This window comes from Mytilus californianus, unplaced genomic scaffold (assembly GCF_021869535.1).
Source record: "Mytilus californianus isolate M0D057914Y unplaced genomic scaffold, xbMytCali1.0.p SCAF_13, whole genome shotgun sequence".
NCBI classification, from domain to species: domain Eukaryota; kingdom Metazoa; phylum Mollusca; class Bivalvia; order Mytilida; family Mytilidae; genus Mytilus; species Mytilus californianus.
The window spans coordinates 41,808,821-41,827,623 of record NW_026262615.1 but is presented as its reverse complement, the minus strand read 5'-3'; the positions used below and the strand labels follow the sequence as shown (position 1 = coordinate 41,827,623).

Sequence of the window (18,803 nt, the reverse complement as noted above, 5' to 3'; positions counted from 1 at the left end):
ATTACGTGAGCATGAGTTAATAAATATATAGAATTGTTAATTTTTTAATTAAATGATTTAAAGCCTCATTAATATTAATACTGTAATGGAATTTGAATCACTAGTCATCCTGTTATTGGGTAAACAGTTGGTTAATAGAATTACCGTTACGTAGGTAATTGTCACTAAGGAACCAAAGGCTTGCAATTGTCGCAATATCTAACAAGACCTTTGATGAAATAATAACGGTGTTAGTTTTAAACAAATTTAACTGACAGTCAGGGGATATAGGTATAATTTTTTTTTATTTACTTGTGCGGGTGAATTATGTTGGGATAGAGTTATATCCCTCAGACATTCGCATTTTTTTTTTATATATAAGTAATAAAAATCATATTTCCTCTTTTCTGGCATTCTTTTTTACTACAACGTGTAGCTGAATGTTTAATTGTTTGTAATCAATAGTTGTCTTTTCTATTCATTAACATATAATTGCATGGACAATGAAAATCTCGTTTGTCTTTTATCTTTAAAACACTGCTATTTTAAAAGCCTCCAAGGGGCAATTTTTGAAGGCTTTGCAGTTACCTTATACCTATGTGCAGTAGATTTCTTTGTTGAGTTATTACGATAAAAGGTTGAACTCTAATTTAAACAAAAATTAGGAAACCAGAAGAAAAAATAATAACAATTGATAATGCTACTAATTTATTTCTACAGGTAAATGTTACTTAAATCTTCAAGTAAATTAACTTGACTTGTATAAGTGCTAACCCTGACTGACAGAATAATAAAACTGAGAATGAAAACTGGGAATGTGTCAAAGAGACAACAACCCGACCAAAGAGTAGATAACAGCCTAAGGCCACCAATGGGTCTTCAACACAGCAAGAAAAATGTATTGCATTGATCTGATTCCAAAGGAAGATATTTTTACAGCTGGAGAAACTTATGTGCATGTAGCCAAATCAAGCTAATCCTCTTAAGCTAAATAAAAAACAAATCCAAATTGTTTTAGTATTAACTTTGCAAAAGCAGCATGACATAAGAAATGTATGATATCAAATAACTTTCAGTGAAACCCAACAATTCATTTTGAGGAAATTGAAGTTTAACACTGACACGAAGAAACAAATGAGCATTTTGAAGATCCTTGTTGGTCCCAAGTTATTGTCAATAATCGTAAATTGCTGAATCACAGAAATCTCACTTGAATGTTCAAAAGTCCCGTTGTTGCCCTAAAGAAATATCTATTTTCTAGGGTAAAAATATGGCCTTCTATTGCCAGACATTAAGTAATTAAAAATTTGATTGTAATTACACGAAATAATTACACATTTGAAAGTAATCTAAAGCACTAGGGTAATTGAGATTATTACATGTAATTGAAAGTAATAAAATAAATTGCCTTTTTGCCATGTAATTATAATAATTTCTTTTATTAGCTTGAAAGATTTAAACATTTCTTGTTTCTCTGATGCACTCACACATGAATACTGTACTTTTTTGGGCGCATTGCATTTGCACCAATTTTTGAAAAATGCTGTATTTCATTTGTGCCACAGGGTTGTATTTCATTTGAACCAAAAATAAATACTGCTTTTGTGCCAAATTACAATTCAAATACAACAGAAACGTTTTAATATTAGTTGTTTCCTGAATACGAGGTTCGCACAAGAATTGTTGTATAGATTATCCCCCCATTGGGTAAATAAGTGAGTTCATACTCATTTTTCATACAAAACTGAGAGTCACTTAAAGGTATAAAATTGTATTATGTTCGCATGCTCCAGGTGACAAAATGGACATAATTCATTTGGAGGCAGATAGAGGAGGAAATACGTTTGTAATTTTTTTAGAGATCACATTTAGGATATCTAATGTATTGATAAAACGGAGACAAATATCATAGATGTACCCCAAAAATGTGCAAAGTCAGAATCACAACAGATGTGGAAAACTGCGGTATTGTTATTTGCACTACATGATTGTATTTCATTTGCATCAAAAATAATTACTGCTTTTGCGACCAATTTATAGGAGATATATATCAGAAAAGTTTTAAAATAAGTTGTATCCTGAATACGGGGCTCGTACACGAAGTTTTGTAGAATATATCCCTTCCATTGGGTAAGTAGGTTAGTTTATATTCATTTCTCTTACAAAACTGAGATTCACTTAAGGATATAAAATTGTATAGTGTTCACATAGCATAGATGTACTCCACTGTGTAAGTAGGTTAGTTGATATTCATTTCTCTTACAAAACTGAGAGTCACTTAAGGATATAAAATTGTATAGTGTTCACATAGCATAGATGTACTCAAAAGAGTTGCAAAGCCAGAATCACAACAGATGTGCACAAGAAACTATTATAAAACATTGAATGATACAGTCAACCATGGTTTTGACCAGTAAAAAGTACAATCTCATTTAAAAAACCTTTAAAGTTTTCATTTTGGTTTATTGTTTTAATACACGTATGTGATTTATGATGAAAAATATGTTGTAACATTATTATTAAGTTTCTTTTCAATATAGATCTGTTATTTTCACTATTTACCTGTATCATTGGCATACATGAAATATTTTCGTTTGACGCAAGTTACATATGGTTTGTTGCACAAATCAAAGATTTGTTTGCCCAAATGAAATTCCAATTTGCGCAAAAGCAAAGCACCGTTTTTTTTTATTTCTGTTAGCATGCATACGTACTTGCTATATTTACATGTACTTTGAATTTCTTTTTGTAAACTTTTATTACAAACAGACACATATAATAGAATCCCTACGTTTAAAGACCAAACAGCCTATTGTTGATGCGCATCAACTAACGCAACTTGGTAGTGACATAAAAGCTCTATGACGTTGTTTCTAGCCATGAAAAAAAAACGTCAAATTATAACGTCCTATTTCGCGTTTTTCACGGATTCCAACATGGTGTACGCTTAAAACTACGTCTTCCAAGAAAAGTGGAATTAAGCGTCGCACTGATACCTAGTGGAAATTAAACACAAATGGACACAAAAGATACTACACTATCTGTAACCTCCGTTCAAAAAAAAAATAATAGTAAAAATATAAATTTTGAACTCGGCTTTTTGCATTTGCGCCGATCTGCATTTCACTTTTTTTCTTTCACTTACGCCGATTTTGTATTTCATTTGCGCCGATTGTGTACAGGTATATTATAGGTGAAAGTTATTTTTTTATTTATCATGTAAACCTCTTCCGTTAGCCAGTTGTACATATGTTATGAATTGTCAATTATAACATGTATATAACTGTTGTCCCCTGCTCACAAAGGGGAGGTGGGAGTAGAATTTCGAGAAGGATAAGTCAATTTAAAAGATATTTGTGCACTCTGTTTACATCCACTAAAATCACGGAGTAAAATTCGATTTACAGCATTTCAAAGCACCACAATAAAATCCATAAAAATGTAATACTAGTACAATGAATTATTATCTTGCCGAGAATTTATATGCCACACATCTGATATATAATTCTTTCTTGTCATTTTATCTTTTCTATACTTGTTGTACTTGCCAATAACGAAATCCATCTTTTCTTTCTCGTGTAAAAACGAAGTTCTCGAACAGTATGACCAAAATTATCTTAAACATAAAGGAACACTATTTATATCCATATATTACCATGCAATATACATTCTAGGTTTACTGCATGTACATGTATTTACTCGTATAGCAAATAAAGAATCGGGGCTAGTGATAAAAAAAAATAAAATAGGCGCTAATGAAAGAATCAAATCGGCGCAAATTAAAGATCGAAATTTTTTTTAAATCGGCGCAAATCTCGTACGCCCGTGTAACTTTACACTGGTATATTTATATGACTTACGCTTAGAATTTTAACTTAATATGTGATTTTCAAAACTGAGTTTTCAGAAGGTTAGGCCGATAAACAATACTTTCTAGAAGTTTCGATATACTGGCAACGTATGCATGATGAGATTAACTTATTTCTTTAAGATTCTCGTAAATTAATGGTGATCTTGCAATGAAGTTAAATTTTATCTATACTGCTTAATTGACAAAATCTTATAGTAAAAATAAAAATGATAAAGGTACATTGTATTTTGTCTTTTGTTTCATTTCAAATTGTCTCAAGGAGAAATGATAAAAATATAAGAAATTAATATACTGAGTGAATGTGAATTAAAATAAAAATTTACGGTTTTTAAAACTAAACTTGTTGTAAATTTAACTTATGACAAAAACAATTGCTTCAAGAATAAGATCCAACATAAAATTTCTCACTTTCAAAAAGCTACAATGACCGGAAAGATTGAAAATAAATTTCGATTTTCAATGCCGGCAATCCGGCTATACATACAACCTTGTCTTTGTTTTTATTTCCAAAGTGAGCTATTTAGATTCATAATATTTCATCCTGTTTTGAGAAATACTTTATAGTTTTCAACGGAAAATTATTTCTTAGATTCTAAATCTATTTTTGAATTAAAAACTTATTTGTATTTTATATTTACTGTCTCGTTTATTCAAAACACGTGAGGTAGTAATAACGGGGATCGTATTTTATGATAGGTTAAATGGATGTAAAACGTTTTGGAATCAAAAACTTTAATTCATATATTATACCTATAATTTAAATTTTCTTATATTTTAAATATTTGAAGAAATAATGAATCCACAAACTAGATGGAATAATTTGTATACGCTCGTCTTAGTCGGGACACATAATGGTATAAAGAAGTCCGTCCGTGCTAATGTCTGTCCGTCTGTCAATAGTAGCGAAAGTGTGCGCTAGGGCGAAGTTCTGAAATTGACGCGACAAAAAAACCCACACATCTAGTCTAATATAGTCAAATAGTCTGTAAGTAATCATCTTTCATTTCTCTTTTTATTTTCAATGATTTTGCTAATGAGATGGAGAGGACAAAAACAGACTTTCCTTTCTAAAGCGTCGTAAAAGGTTATTTCGAACAATTTTTCATTCCGACGGATGGTGTTTCTGAAGGTTAATTTTGTGCGGCAACAACATCATGAGATCTGATACTGATACATAAATGTGATCGCTTGTATTACCGGATAATAAAGTAGGTGAATATAGTTGTTATTCTTGATTCTTAAAAATTTAAATGTGGGTTTCAAACGTCCAATTTGCAATGTTTTTTCAAACCGTGCGACAACAAGGAAAACTTGTACTATGACGTCAGATTCAATGTTCTGAAGAACGACAACTCTTTTCTTCAAAACGAACGAGAAAAAAACATGAAAATTAATCATAACTTTTTTGAAACGTCGGTGACATATACATTTTTTTGCTTTATTTTGAAGAGTACACATGGCACTTTCTTTCTTGAAATTTTTATGAAAAAATCACTGGTAGATATTTTTTAATACTTGAAACGTTTTTCATTCTTGCGTTTTATTTTTGGCGGGAATGAAATAAATCATATTTTTTCAGATCAAAACAATAAGAGTCTTAAAGTCTTGAACCTGTATTTGATAGACACAAGTCTACTCTTTAACATGAAACAAGAATTATGCTTGTAGGTTTGATATAATGGTATTTTTTGAGAGTTTAAATAACAAGCAAATATCATGTTAATATTCGGGAAAACACGAAACTGAGGTTGCTATAGTGACAAAACTAAGTCGGTGACCCCCAATTTTTTTTATCATATTTTGTTCCTCAAAACATGAAATACCTTCACACAAAATTTTAAGGAAAAATCACTGGTAGAACTGAATAGGCTGTTTGGTCTTTAAGAAAATTAAACATATCATTACTAAATATTGCAAATTTTTATAAAATGATAATTATATAACTTTCAGTGTCATTTGATTTATTTATTAATTTCTACACATTAAAAAAAAATTAAAGATTAAAAACAAATTATATTGACATCTAATCAGTTAATTTGTTATTCTATTAATTAACGTGTCTAAAATCTTAGCTTCTGGTTATATTCTATTACTTAACTTATTAATGATAACTTTGATAGTGGATAAGTTTGTTTTTGTTTGTGTGTTTTTTAGTGGTAAATCTATAAATCTAAACTTAATTTCGCAACGTTTGCCTAGCTGCTTGTTAGAAACCCATCGTATGTTGTTTACAAAGGGAAAGAGTAACTTATCCATGTTTCCCCAAATCACAATAAGATAACTATGGTACTACTGCACTACAATAAATATTATAGACTACTATAGCTATTAGATAACTATTAACAGAGACGGTGATGTATGTTATGTCTCTGCTACTGACTACTCAATAAGTACTATAAAAAGACGTTAATGAATAATAAGAAGCAGTTTTAACTTTAATTAATACTAAGTTATGAGTAAGATGTATAAATAGAGATTTTTGATAATATGGGATCTTTGGATACAATCTTATTGATTTTTTTTTTAATTTTTGTGTGGAATATAGTTTCAGTTATGTGTGATGGAAATGTAAAAACAAAAAGAAAATAAAAGAAGACATAAAAAATTCGCTATATTTTACAAGGTCATACACCTTATGGAGACAAGAACACTATACAAAAAGATAAACAATATATCTATGCATACTAGTATATGTTTTTTTTATATACGGCCTAATATTCATTGCATATTCTTTTTACAGAAACTATCTTTTGTCATACATATTACCAATGAAAATGTAAGATTTTTGGACAAAATGGCCCTTAAATCAAATATATTTCGAACAATCTCTGATTTTCATTAATACAGATCCTGCGTTCATGCTTTGCTTACTAATTATCGAAAAATGGACCGTGGTATGGTCTTTATTTCAAGCAGACTAGATTTTCAGAATCAAATTTGGAATCTCTGCAATGCTGTCACTTCTTAGATAAAACATTGCAGGTTTGGTTTAAGATGTACATTTTCGTTGGTTGTAAGATGACAGTAAATGAAACATGGTAATGTATAGTAATTTGGCAACAGGTAAACCATGTGAGTGTCTAACCAGACACGTGACTACTCCTGGGATAAAATGTTGAAATTAAGAATTAGAAGTGCAGTAGATCTTTTAAAAGAATGCTGATATATTTTAAACATATATCATATATTTCTGTTTTCTGAATTAATTGAATGAACTATACGGTGAGGGATTTGCTCAATTGCTTTCATTCATGTCGTTTTGGTACATGGTGGATAGGTAATCAAAACGGTTGCATGAAATCGGAAGTATTTTCTAAGGAAATAACATGTTGAATATTCAATTCACAAGCGAAATCTACTTGGAGGTTTTAAATTTAAATGCCCAGGTTTTAAAAAAAACTAGGTTTCCTGTTACATGTATTATTTAAAAAATAAAATGAACGCATCAGTCCATCAATATAATTATTCATTTGTATACGTGGCCAGGAAATTGTTTACGGCTTTCTATTGGTTCTGTGTCTATGGTTTCACAAATATGTTATCGAATTTAGCCTGCATTGCTTGGACCCACTAATAAGGCCTTTAAAGTAAGGAACACTGTGAAAAAGACCGGGTGGGAATATCTCTTTCCATTTAAAGGTTATGTTTTTTTTCGAAAAAAAAATCGAAAATATGGTATTTTGTGTGTTTACATGGAAGATGCAATCTCGAAAACTAATTCATTGAGGTATTTCTTTTTTTTTTTTCATATTTCGAAAGTACGTATCAACATGTCAGAATTTCAAGGACAAATCAATGTTAGACCTGTTATAAATTTATCAAAAACATGCTATCGATTTACACCAATTGTCATGTAAACATAAAATACGTGTATATTGATCTATAAAGTTTTGACTTCCGTTTGTACAAAATTTCCAATTGGAAAACTGGTGTATCAAAGTTGCTAATTCTTAAATCGTTTCACATTTGTAAAAAAAGGTAGTTCACTAACTCATAATTTTGGCCCTAAAAATCTGAAAATTTTTAACTGCGACAATGTTGTTAGAAATTGACGAAAACATGTTTTTTTTATTTTAAACAGATATTTCCACCAATTGCGTCATGAATAATGTACTTGTCACGTCATCAATATAGGGATATTTCGCTAAAACCTGATTTTATGCAAAATTTTCAAAAGGTTACGACAGTTTTCTGAAAAAAAAAAAAAGTAGCGCCACACCTCGCCCACAAATATTTTTGCAGAAATATTCTTTATATACCATATTCTTTACTTTTCAACCAAAATTTCAATGGCCGAAGGGTTGCGCCACATATAAAATAAAAAAGGTCTAAAAGTTGACAAGTTTCTAGAAAATGGACGAAATGAAATCTTTTCCTTTTTCAGACTAATTTTTTTACAAATATGAAGCAGCTATACAATTTCTCTCATTATACTTTCGAAAATGATGTATTAAGAAATACATACACTATAGATTTACTCAAACAATTTAAGTTTTAAAAGATACACCTTTACAGGGCCATATAGTGGGGTTAGTGGCTCTACTCCTTTCATGATCCATGACTTCTGCATTTTTTGTCTTGGTTGCACAAACTACGTATATCGTATCTTGAGCAAAGAAGATAAAATGCTGATACTATGAGCAAGCTATCAGTTTTCATCATTTGTCACGCAAACATGTAATTATTCAGTAAATTGTCATTTTTCGAAACACTTCCTGCTTAAAAAAATTCTCGGAAAATTTAGTGTCAATCAAATTAAAATATGGATCTCCGATTTCGTTATGCTTATATGAATTAGACGAGTAACCGAGTTCCGATAGATCTGAATTTGAATCAGATTGTTTGAATGTTTTTAATACGTTACACATTTGTTTAACTGAACGAAAAAACAATGGTGTTTATTTTTGTTTTCTTTGTGGTGTTGCTTACAAGTTGTACCTTATCCTCAGCCGAAGAAAAAAGAAATGAGTCTACATGGATGATGATGTTGAAGAAAATGACCGAACAATTGAAAAAATTGCAGTTTGAACTAGATAGAATGAAAAATCGTAAGTATACGCTTGATCAAAATGATAAAACATTTTCAAACTTTATGCACAAGGTATTTTTTACGTAGATAAATCTTTTAAACTTTGATATATTTTTAACTTGTTGTTTCGATCCTTTATGTGAATCTACTTGGTTACTCTTTAACGTCTATTGCAGTTCGACATCCGTTTAAAGTGTTAAAGTTACTAAAGTTTCAATCCCGTCAGCTTAGAAACTTAATGATATTGCTTTAGATTGAGTATTGTAAAAGGTGCAATGTTATTCATACCTTATTTGAAAGAAGTAGGGGAAATTTAAGAAATTCTAGGACCGCAAAATTGAGTTGCATTTGAAGGACAGTTTCTTTTTTCCTTTTTTACATTTCTTTATTTCCAGGACGGTAGGTTAGTGTATCAGCTCCTAAGGTCAGGCCGACAAAGAGTTTGTCATGTTTTTGAATTATATCGTTACAGGAAAATGTCCTAATGGCTGGAAGTTATTCTCAGACCACTGTTATTTGTTCGTTTACAAACCAATTACATGGATGGATGCTAGGGTAAGTGAATTATACTTCTTCATTCACGATTACGATTGGCTTGTAAGTATTGTGTATCGAACAAAAAATTAAATCGGGGGAGGGGGGGATTGATCTTAGCTTCTTTTACTGATATTTAAAATGTTTTAATTTTTGAAATACTAAGGCTTTTCTACCTCAGGAATAGATTACCTAAGCTGTATTTGGCCAAACTTTTAGGAATTTTTGGACCTCAAGGCTCTTCAACTTCGTACTTTATTTGGCCTTTTTAAAAAAAATTTATTCGAGCGTCACTGATGAGTCTTTTGTAGACGAAACGCGCGTCTGGCGCAAATACAAAATTTCAATTCTGGTATCTTTGATGAGTTTATTTGCTGGAATGTTGATCTGAGGTTTGAAAAGCGGGTGTAGGGGTTTTAAAAAATATCTGAATTATATCTGCAATCGTAACGTTCAAAAGCAAGTATTTGAAGAACAATCTTAAACTGTCTGGGTAATGAATATTGTTTTGATTAAATAGGCATAGGCGTTCTTTATGTTCAAATACAGATAATATATAGAGAAGTGGTGTATACGTCAATCAGCAGCATCTTAACGACAGAAAAATAACAAAAAAGATATCTAGAGGTCAACATTTACTACATAATAGTCAGGCGTCTATACAATATGTCAAGATTTGTCAAGCAACTGCTTATAAAGGTTTAATTTCTGTCCTTTCATATATGGCCATTGATTACCATACGGTAATTTGTAAATTACATTTTACTTGTTATAGACTGAGTGTCAAAATAAAGGCGGGTATCTTGTAAAGGTTGAGAATGGTCACGAGGAGACATGGTTGACGTCAGAGTTGAAAGGTATCGTAACTATTATGTAATCATCTGCTTAAAAAACTTTGTGCGACATTAAGTACAAAAATATATTACATGTAATGTATAAAGCAGATACGCAACCCGTGTTAGGAGATTGTCCCTCTCTGTAAACCCTTTTGCCGTGTTACTTTTTTTCACAGTATACATAATTGGGTGTTTTTCTTGTATAATCTTGATGAAATAAGATAATTTGGCACTACTTAAAGCTCAAAACAAGCTCCAGATATGGACCTTTTATTATATTTAAAAACAAATGTGCTAACACTATATTAAAATAGCATGTGTTATGATTGCCAAAGAGCCTATATACAAGAGTCCAGTTGGCGTAGTTGTAGGCAACTATTGGTCATCGTTGAACAAACTCTATACCGTATAGTAAGCAATAAAAGAATCCAACATGACAAAAATAAAACAATTCGGCCGACAAAACCATATATTGGTTTACGTACAAAACAATTAACGAAAAATAATTATGCAGCGATAACAACACTCACTGAATTACAGGCTACTGATTTGAGACAGTCATATACAGAATGTGCCGGGATTAACACTTTTATGTACATTTGGCAAACTATGGAATAATTCTGTAATTATTTGTCCATACCCTCGAAATAGAAATAAGAAGATGTGGTAGAAGTTCCAATCGGACAACTCTCTATCCAAGTCACAATGTGCAAAAAGTAAACAATTATAGGTCAAAGTACGGCCTTCAACACGGAGTCTTGGCTCACATCGAACAGCAAGCTATAAAAGGCCCCAAAATGACTAGTGTAAAACAATTCAAACAGGAAAACCAACGGTATAATCTATATAAAAAACGAGAAACAAGAAACATTTATGACCACATCAACAAACGACAACCACTGCAACAGGTTCCTGACTTAGGACAAGAACAATGAAGCTGTATTATATTTTAAGAACGAACTGTCTTGTAAGTTCGTAAAATATTATATGTTCTTCTGTCATATTTGTTTAGTTAAAAAAATATCCCTTTTTTCTTCAGACGAGGTATGGCTTGGAATGAATGACATTCAGAATGAAGGACATTGGCGTTGGTCTGATAACTCTTTTGTATCGTATACCAATTGGAGATATAGCGAACCAAATGGTGGAAGATGGGAAAACTGTGGATGCTACTGTAAAAATTCCTGTTACTGGACTAGTTTCAATTGGAATGACAGATCTTGTTCGTACCTAACAACTGGATATGTCTGCGAAAAGAAAAGATGAGCATCTCTGTTATTTTAAATTGACTGTCAAACTACCTTTCTAAGCGATTTATTTGCAACTACATTTCAAAATAGATAAAAGTTATATAACCAATTATTAATTTCGTCCAATGTAGGCATTCCTTATTTGTCACTGGACCTTAATACAGTCAGTAAAGCAATTGACCAATCTATATTGTTAGTTGATGTATTTCTACTTTTTAACTGACTCTTTATATATGTTATTTTATCACTGAATAAAGATGATAGCAGTCAACATTTTTTTATTGATAAACATCGATAGTTCTCTTGAAGACTATCCAATACAATGGATCATTGAGCTCATAGATATAAGAAGATGTGGTAGAATTACCAATGAGACATGTACATCTCTCCATCCAAGTCACAAATTGTAAAAGTAAACCATTATAGGTCAAGGTACTGTCTTCAACACGGAGCCTTGGCTTACATCGAACAGCAAGCTACCCAGAAAACACAAAAACATCTTTAAAATGTTATTAAAATGTTATGTCGAATGTCATGAAAATATCGCAACAAAAAAAAACGCAAGGAAAAATTTAAAAGTGTATGTGGTTGGATAAATATCGCAAAAACGATTTCGAAAATATTTCCTTAAATATTTGCATAATATAATTAAAATGTTGTCAAGAAATATCATGACAATGTGAAAAACAATGGTGTATAAAACATTTTGATAATCTTTTCAAAAATATTTTCTAGAAATATTTTCTGAACGTTTGAAAAACATCATGAACATTAAATAATGTTATAAAAATATTTTTGGGATGTTTTCTTTCAAGTGTGACTGTGCCTAAAAAATGTTGTTTGAAAATGTTTTAAGAAGATGTTTTTGGTTGATATCTAGATCATATCAATATAAAATTTCTGTACTTTTAACTGAGTTTCCTGCTATTCATATAACAAATCATTAGTTTAATAGAAACACAGTGATTCATTCTATATACAAACAATAATAAAATCAGTTGTTTTGCTAAGCATATGAAAATTCACAATTCAAAGTATCTGAAAACAAGAAGTATCTACAAATTTTGACACATCCAAAATGGCAGACACAACTCATCATGGTCAAGCCACTAACCATTGCTAACCAAATATGAAGTCATTCTGTTCAGCAGCATTACCAATAGAAGTTATAAAAAATTTAAGTTCATTCAACATATTGAAATACATGTATATTTGGATGGAGAGTTGTCTCATTGGCACTCATACCACATCTTCTTATATCTATATAAGCAAACTGGAAACGGGTATATGAGTGGCAGATACAAAAAATATTCACACATCACAGTTCATCACTATCAAGCAGCTCATCAAATATGAACTCATCCTGATCAGTGGTTTTGGGGAAAACAGTAATGAAAGTATTTGTTGGACAAATATACATGTAGATGGACAGACGACAGACAGTGCAAAAAAGTCCACATTCCTACCACAATGGTATACTGTTTAGTTTTTCACTCTTAACTTGTTTTACCTATCTAATACACAACATGCACATGCCATACGAAACATGCGTGAAATATTTGCCACTGGACATTAAGCAAACATCAATCAATCCATTATACACATTTTAAAGTTGAGGTTACATTGACTAAAACTTGTGTCCCAAATTCAGAATTTTTCATATAACTTAACTATTTTAACTTAAATGTTACACTTCTAATACTAAATAGGGTTACATCTAAAGTCAATAATCATTAATAATTGGCTTAAGAGATGAAGAGCAAAACACTATTTTGCATCCATTATTTGACTTATTTAAGAAATACATTGAAAAAGTCCATCAGTTGTCTTATTCGGAATCACTTGGAATGTCTTTTAGTGTCATATCTTTTTCTTGCTGTGCCATGCTTCTGAAAAAAAATGTTATAAATCTTACATTCATATATAAACTTCTTGAACATTCCTTAAGATGCCTGAAGCACATATTCCCCCTCCGCTTTAAAGTTTTGAAACAAATAACCAGTAGTCCTAAAATGAGGATATTGAAAAATTCTTAAAAGGCATCTATGTTATCCTTTAAACAATATATATATATATATATATATATATATATATATATATATATAGATTGCCTAACAATGTAATTTTAACACACTATTTAGTATGTAAATATAAGAATGTTTAAAATATTTACAAAATGATGAAAATAAACGCAATATTTCGCCAGACCAACTAGCTTCATCAAGCGTGCATCTATCCAGGTGAAATCGGATGTAGATGACAAGAAACTTTTGCAGCTCAATGTATATGTTGCACTTGAATTTAGCTGCCTTGAAAATAATACATAATTTGGATGAAGTTCAAGATTTTTACAAAATTGGTAGTTGAAGTTAGCAACGTCCATTGGCCAATATTACAAAAAATTTTAAAAATGTGTCTTCCATTGTTCAGAAGCATTGGAAAATTATAGAAAATGATTCAAATCTTAAAAAAGTATTTTCCTCACCACCAGTCATGGCCTTCAGAAGACCTAAAAACATCCGTGACAAATTAGTGACATCTGTATTAGCAAAGCAGCCTACTCCATTTCCCGGTTGCTACAAACAATGTGGTCGAAGGAACTGCTTGTGTTGTAAAGCTGCCAATACAAGCAGTTCTTTCATCAGCTCCGTTACTAAACAAAATTATACCATCTACTCAAATTCCAACTGTAAAACGGAGAACTCAATTTATATATTAACATGTGACACATGTGGCATTCAGTATGTGGGAGAAACAATGGACAAATTTAATATTCGGCTCAATAACCATCGTTCATGGTACAAAACCAACAAAAACTGTCCTCTCACAAGACATCTTCGTTCAACGAAACATTCTTTTGATAATGTTACCTTCCAAATCATAGAAGTCAACACCGAGTGGGAGACCACGGCGAGAAGGAGAAGAGAAAAATTTTTGGATCCACCAACTCCACACTTTAGAACCTGATGGTCTTAACGAACAAGATGAGAAAAGATACAGGAAAGATAAAGAATAATTTAGTACACAATATCGTCCTTTTTATCCTGTAATATTGGCCAATGGACGTTGCTAACTTCAACTACCAATTTTGTAAAAATCTTGAACTTCATCCAAATTATGTATTATTTTCAAGGCAGCTAAATTCAAGTGCAACATATACATTGAGCTGCAAAAGTTTCTTGTCATCTACATCCGATTTCACCTGGATAGATGCACGCTTGATGAAGCTAGTTGGTCTGGCGAAATATTGCGTTTATTTTCATCATTTTGTAAATATTTTAAACATTCTTATATTTACATACTAAATAGTGTGTTAAAATTACATTGTTAGGCAATCTATAATTTTATTTGTGTAATTGAATTAATCTCTGTACTGATTAATCCACACTCCCATAGATTTGTATGTCATGTGCTGCTATTTATAGGCACTTATATATATATATATATATATATATATATATATATATATATAGCATTTAACAGGATCAAATGTACAGTACAGATAAAAGCATTTTCATTTATCAATATTAAAAGGGCTTTATTGCCTTTCATTAAAGCTGAACTTTATTTTGTTATTGAAAAAACCCACATAAAATAAATTAAGACTACAGATGTGTCTAGTCAAGAGTCTGTTATTTTATTATACTTGTTGATTGTTGTCTATCATATTTTTTTCTTTTTTTGTTTTATATAAATCAGGCTGTTGTTTTTCTTGTTTTTTTTTAGTTTTCAATATACGTAACATTGTATCGTGTAGTGGTCTTTTTAAAACCCTGCTAAATTTAACATCTTATTGTCCTTTTTAAGTATTAAAATCCTTAGGGTAACATAGTTCATAACTGGTTATTTTTATCTTAGGGCATGCGATACAGTACTAGTAAGGCGTACGGAAAGGGTCAAAAAGAGGTGCGTAAGCTATAAAATATAGCATAAGCTATATCTGACGTCCCAAAAGGGTCAATATATAATTGTCTGGCTATGCTGCATTATTTATCGCATATGCTATATTACAAACATTGACTATGCTATATTTTCAAATTGTAGCATATGCTGTACTATTTCAAACACGTCATTAAAGGTTAAAAACTTGAAAGTAGCTAGGCTATATAATTCATTTTGATTAGATTGTATATCTTACTGTTGGAAGGCGTGTTTAACGAATCAAGTCAAAAGGTAGAACTTTATCCTCCAACTCAGGTCTTGTAAAAGCTGAATACATTTATACCATATCAACATATAACATAAACATTATTTTCAGCCTGAATATTTATGTAATAGTTGCCGCTGTACATTAAGCGCCCATCTATCCATGTGTAGGTGTTGGCATTTTAAAATCTTAATTTGAAATAATTTGTAAAAGTTCATATCAACGATAAACATATGAGTAAGTTGAAGTGACCAATCTAAATGGTTATCTATTTGGAAATCGGCAATAGAAATAGTGTCACTAAGGTCCTGTTCTGACCGGCAGTAAAACCCTTGTCTAAAGTAAAAGGCTGAATTTTTAGTAAATTCATGGTAATTGTGCGTTGTTTGTGCTTAATATATATATATATATAGTATTCAGAAGAAGATGAACAGTCATGAATAAAACTATCATACTTGCGAAATAGCAGTAAATCGATCAAGTTGCATTTAATTTCACTCGAAAAAGGTTGACCGATTCACCCGAAAAACACGATCGCAGCCGGACACTTTACTTACCGTGTTACAAGACACGATAAAATGAGACAACCAACGTCCTAAATTATGCTAAAATAATGAATCAAAAAGTAAATATTACTAAAAAACCAAAATAGATTACAATTTAGATTGGTCACTTCAACTTACTCATATGTTTATCGCTGATATGAACATTTAAAAATTATTTCAAATTACGATTTTGTTTTAAAAGTGTTCTATTTTTACTTCAAAATATATTAAATTGAAAGATGCAACAGGCCCCGCATTTGCAAGCCCCTTCCAAGAGATAAAAAACAACGTATATACAAACATAATGACAGCACAAAAAACTAATTCATTATTATAACTGCCTCACAACTGAATCATTTGATTAATTAACATATAGTGTTGCTCATTTATCTGACTGACGGCACGCATTAATCAAAATGCCAACACATAGATAAATAGGCGCTTAATGTATAGCGGCAACTATTGCATAAATATGCAGGCTGAAAATAATGTTTATGTTATATGTTTATATGGTATGAATGTATTCAGCTTTTACAACACCAGCACGATGAGTTGGAGGATATAGTACCCTTTAACATTATCCTGGCTCCAAGCTTTTAATATTTGATCTTACTCCTAAATTTAGCGTGTTTAGCGGGTAGCAGTGTAAAATAGATATCAACAACCTCCTACTTTCGAGGCTAGCACAACGGTTATTGCGACACCATGGATTCAGCATCCCTACCGTACAAATACTTAGAACTGAAATCAATGATAAAAGGCAATATATGATCGTCATGCAATCGATAAATCGTAAAAATTTGCATAAGTCCGAAGCGAATTTCTGGATTTACTTCATCAGGAAAGCTCAAAAGCCGAATATTTGAAGGCCAATGATTTATTAGAAGTGAAATAGTTGAATAAAAGTCAAAGATGATCGTTCAAAGTGTATAATCAAAAATTTCATCTGCCGGCATGATTGCAGATAGTAAAAAGTCGTAAATCAAAACATAAAAATATAAAAAACAAATATGAGAAAATACACGTGTATTGAACCATTTTATTGCTTAACGTACAGTAGAAAATATATACATACTCAACCCTACCATACTATTTGGCTTACTGCGAGCTGATCAGTTTTCAATGTAACTCCTAAATGATTGGCGCTTGGAAAACCAAATATTTCTGAATTAATCATCTGAAAGGCTGAGCTTATGTTAGAGAGTTTTTGTAAAAAAATCAATCTGATGCAGGTTTAGATAGGTTTAAAAAATGCGCTTTTGTTAAAAACATGCAAAACCCTAAAAATTTCAGGATACTGTTATCTCATGTGATGTCCAATTTGTCTTAAGAAAAACGATTTCTTCTTTAAATTATTTTTTGGCAATTAAAAATTGTTCAATACATTTCGTGCCTTTTATTCCTAACTAAGAATGATCATAATCAGAGCCGTGTTTCTTGTTTTAGAATGAATTCTCTGCTATTACAACTGTCTGCCTCTTGTTTTATTTTATACCATAACGTTTAAGTAACAGTAACTGTTCATTTCATTTTGTTTCGTTTCGTTTTGGTTCGTTCGTTTCGTTCCACTTTTCTTCCGTTTTGCATTTTACAGCCTACCCCTCTTTTCACCCGTTTTCTATTTTAATATCTTTATCAAAAATCAAAAAAATCAAACTTTCAAAAAGCGAAATAATCAAAACTGCACGTTAAGTTTAGTACTTTTAAAAGTTTGATAAAATATCTAAACTTTCAAGTTTTAAAACGATAAAAGAATTTAAAATTTTAAAAGTATTTGGTGAAAATGTCAAAATTTCAAAAAATTTAAAAAATATGGAATTTTGATATTTTAAAACTTTGATCAAAATTCCCAAAAACTAAAATTTCAAACATTTTTAAGATTTTGAATTGATAAGTGTTACACGGACCACTAAGTTCATAATTTTATAATACATTATTTTAGAAATATTCATAGTACTGCTCTTAATAAGACACTAAAGGGAACATTGTGGTGGACTAGTCTTCAGCTGCCGACGCCAAGTTCTTAATTTGAACAAGAAATATAGAAAAAAGTCGAAACGGGCTGTTCCTTCTTGAAAAAGTGCATCTAGGTAAACTTACTTTCTTCTTTGAAATGACTTCAAAATCTAAGTTCTATCATACATAATTTTATAGTTTTTAGAAATATTCAGAGCTCTCTGTAACATCCATAGACAAAAAAAAGAACACACAAAAAACAGAACAGAATGGACTATTTCCTTGAAAATCGGCGCAAGCAATAGAACATAATTTCAGCTTTAGAGCGAGACCAAGCGGTCATAATTCTATATTACACAGTTTTGAAGTTTTTAGCCGGACAGAATCCAGCAACTGAGGAAAAATGTCTCACAAGTGAAAAAGTTCGTGTATGTTAACTTTTAACTATGAACGTAGTTTTTGTGAATGATGATAAAAATTAAGTGTAATTTGTATATAAGCACATTTTAGTTCATTTATATGAAGTTTAGTATGACGTCCATTATCACTGAACTAGTACACATTTTTTGTTTAGGGGCCAGCTGAAGCACGACTCCGGGTGCGGGATTTTCTCGCTGTATTGAAGACCCATTGGTGGCCTTCGGCTGTTTTCTGCT

At 31.0% G+C, this 18,803-nt stretch overlaps 2 protein-coding genes across 5 annotated transcripts in view; one reads left to right on the top strand and one right to left on the bottom strand.

Moving 5' to 3' along the window:
- The window catches only part of LOC127723686 (perlucin-like protein), a 74,541-nt gene extending 62,771 nt beyond the window's left edge, over positions 1 to 11,770 (top strand). Inside the window, exons 1-4 of one of the 4 annotated variants that reach the window (XM_052230432.1) lie at positions 8,646 to 8,898; positions 9,352 to 9,434; positions 10,189 to 10,270; positions 11,289 to 11,770. In XM_052230432.1, coding sequence (XP_052086392.1) covers positions 8,742 to 8,898; positions 9,352 to 9,434; positions 10,189 to 10,270; positions 11,289 to 11,515 — 549 coding nt within the window. In that variant the 5' untranslated portion in view covers positions 8,646 to 8,741 and the 3' untranslated portion in view covers positions 11,516 to 11,770. Of the gene's footprint in view, positions 1 to 8,645; positions 8,899 to 9,351; positions 9,435 to 10,188; positions 10,271 to 11,288 lie in introns of those variants that run through there. The other 3 variants (XM_052230435.1, XM_052230436.1, XM_052230437.1) reach the window with 3 other exon arrangements.
- The window catches only part of LOC127723683 (kelch-like protein 2), a 102,193-nt gene that overhangs the window by 54,252 nt on the left and 29,138 nt on the right, over positions 1 to 18,803 (bottom strand). The window lies entirely within an intron of this gene.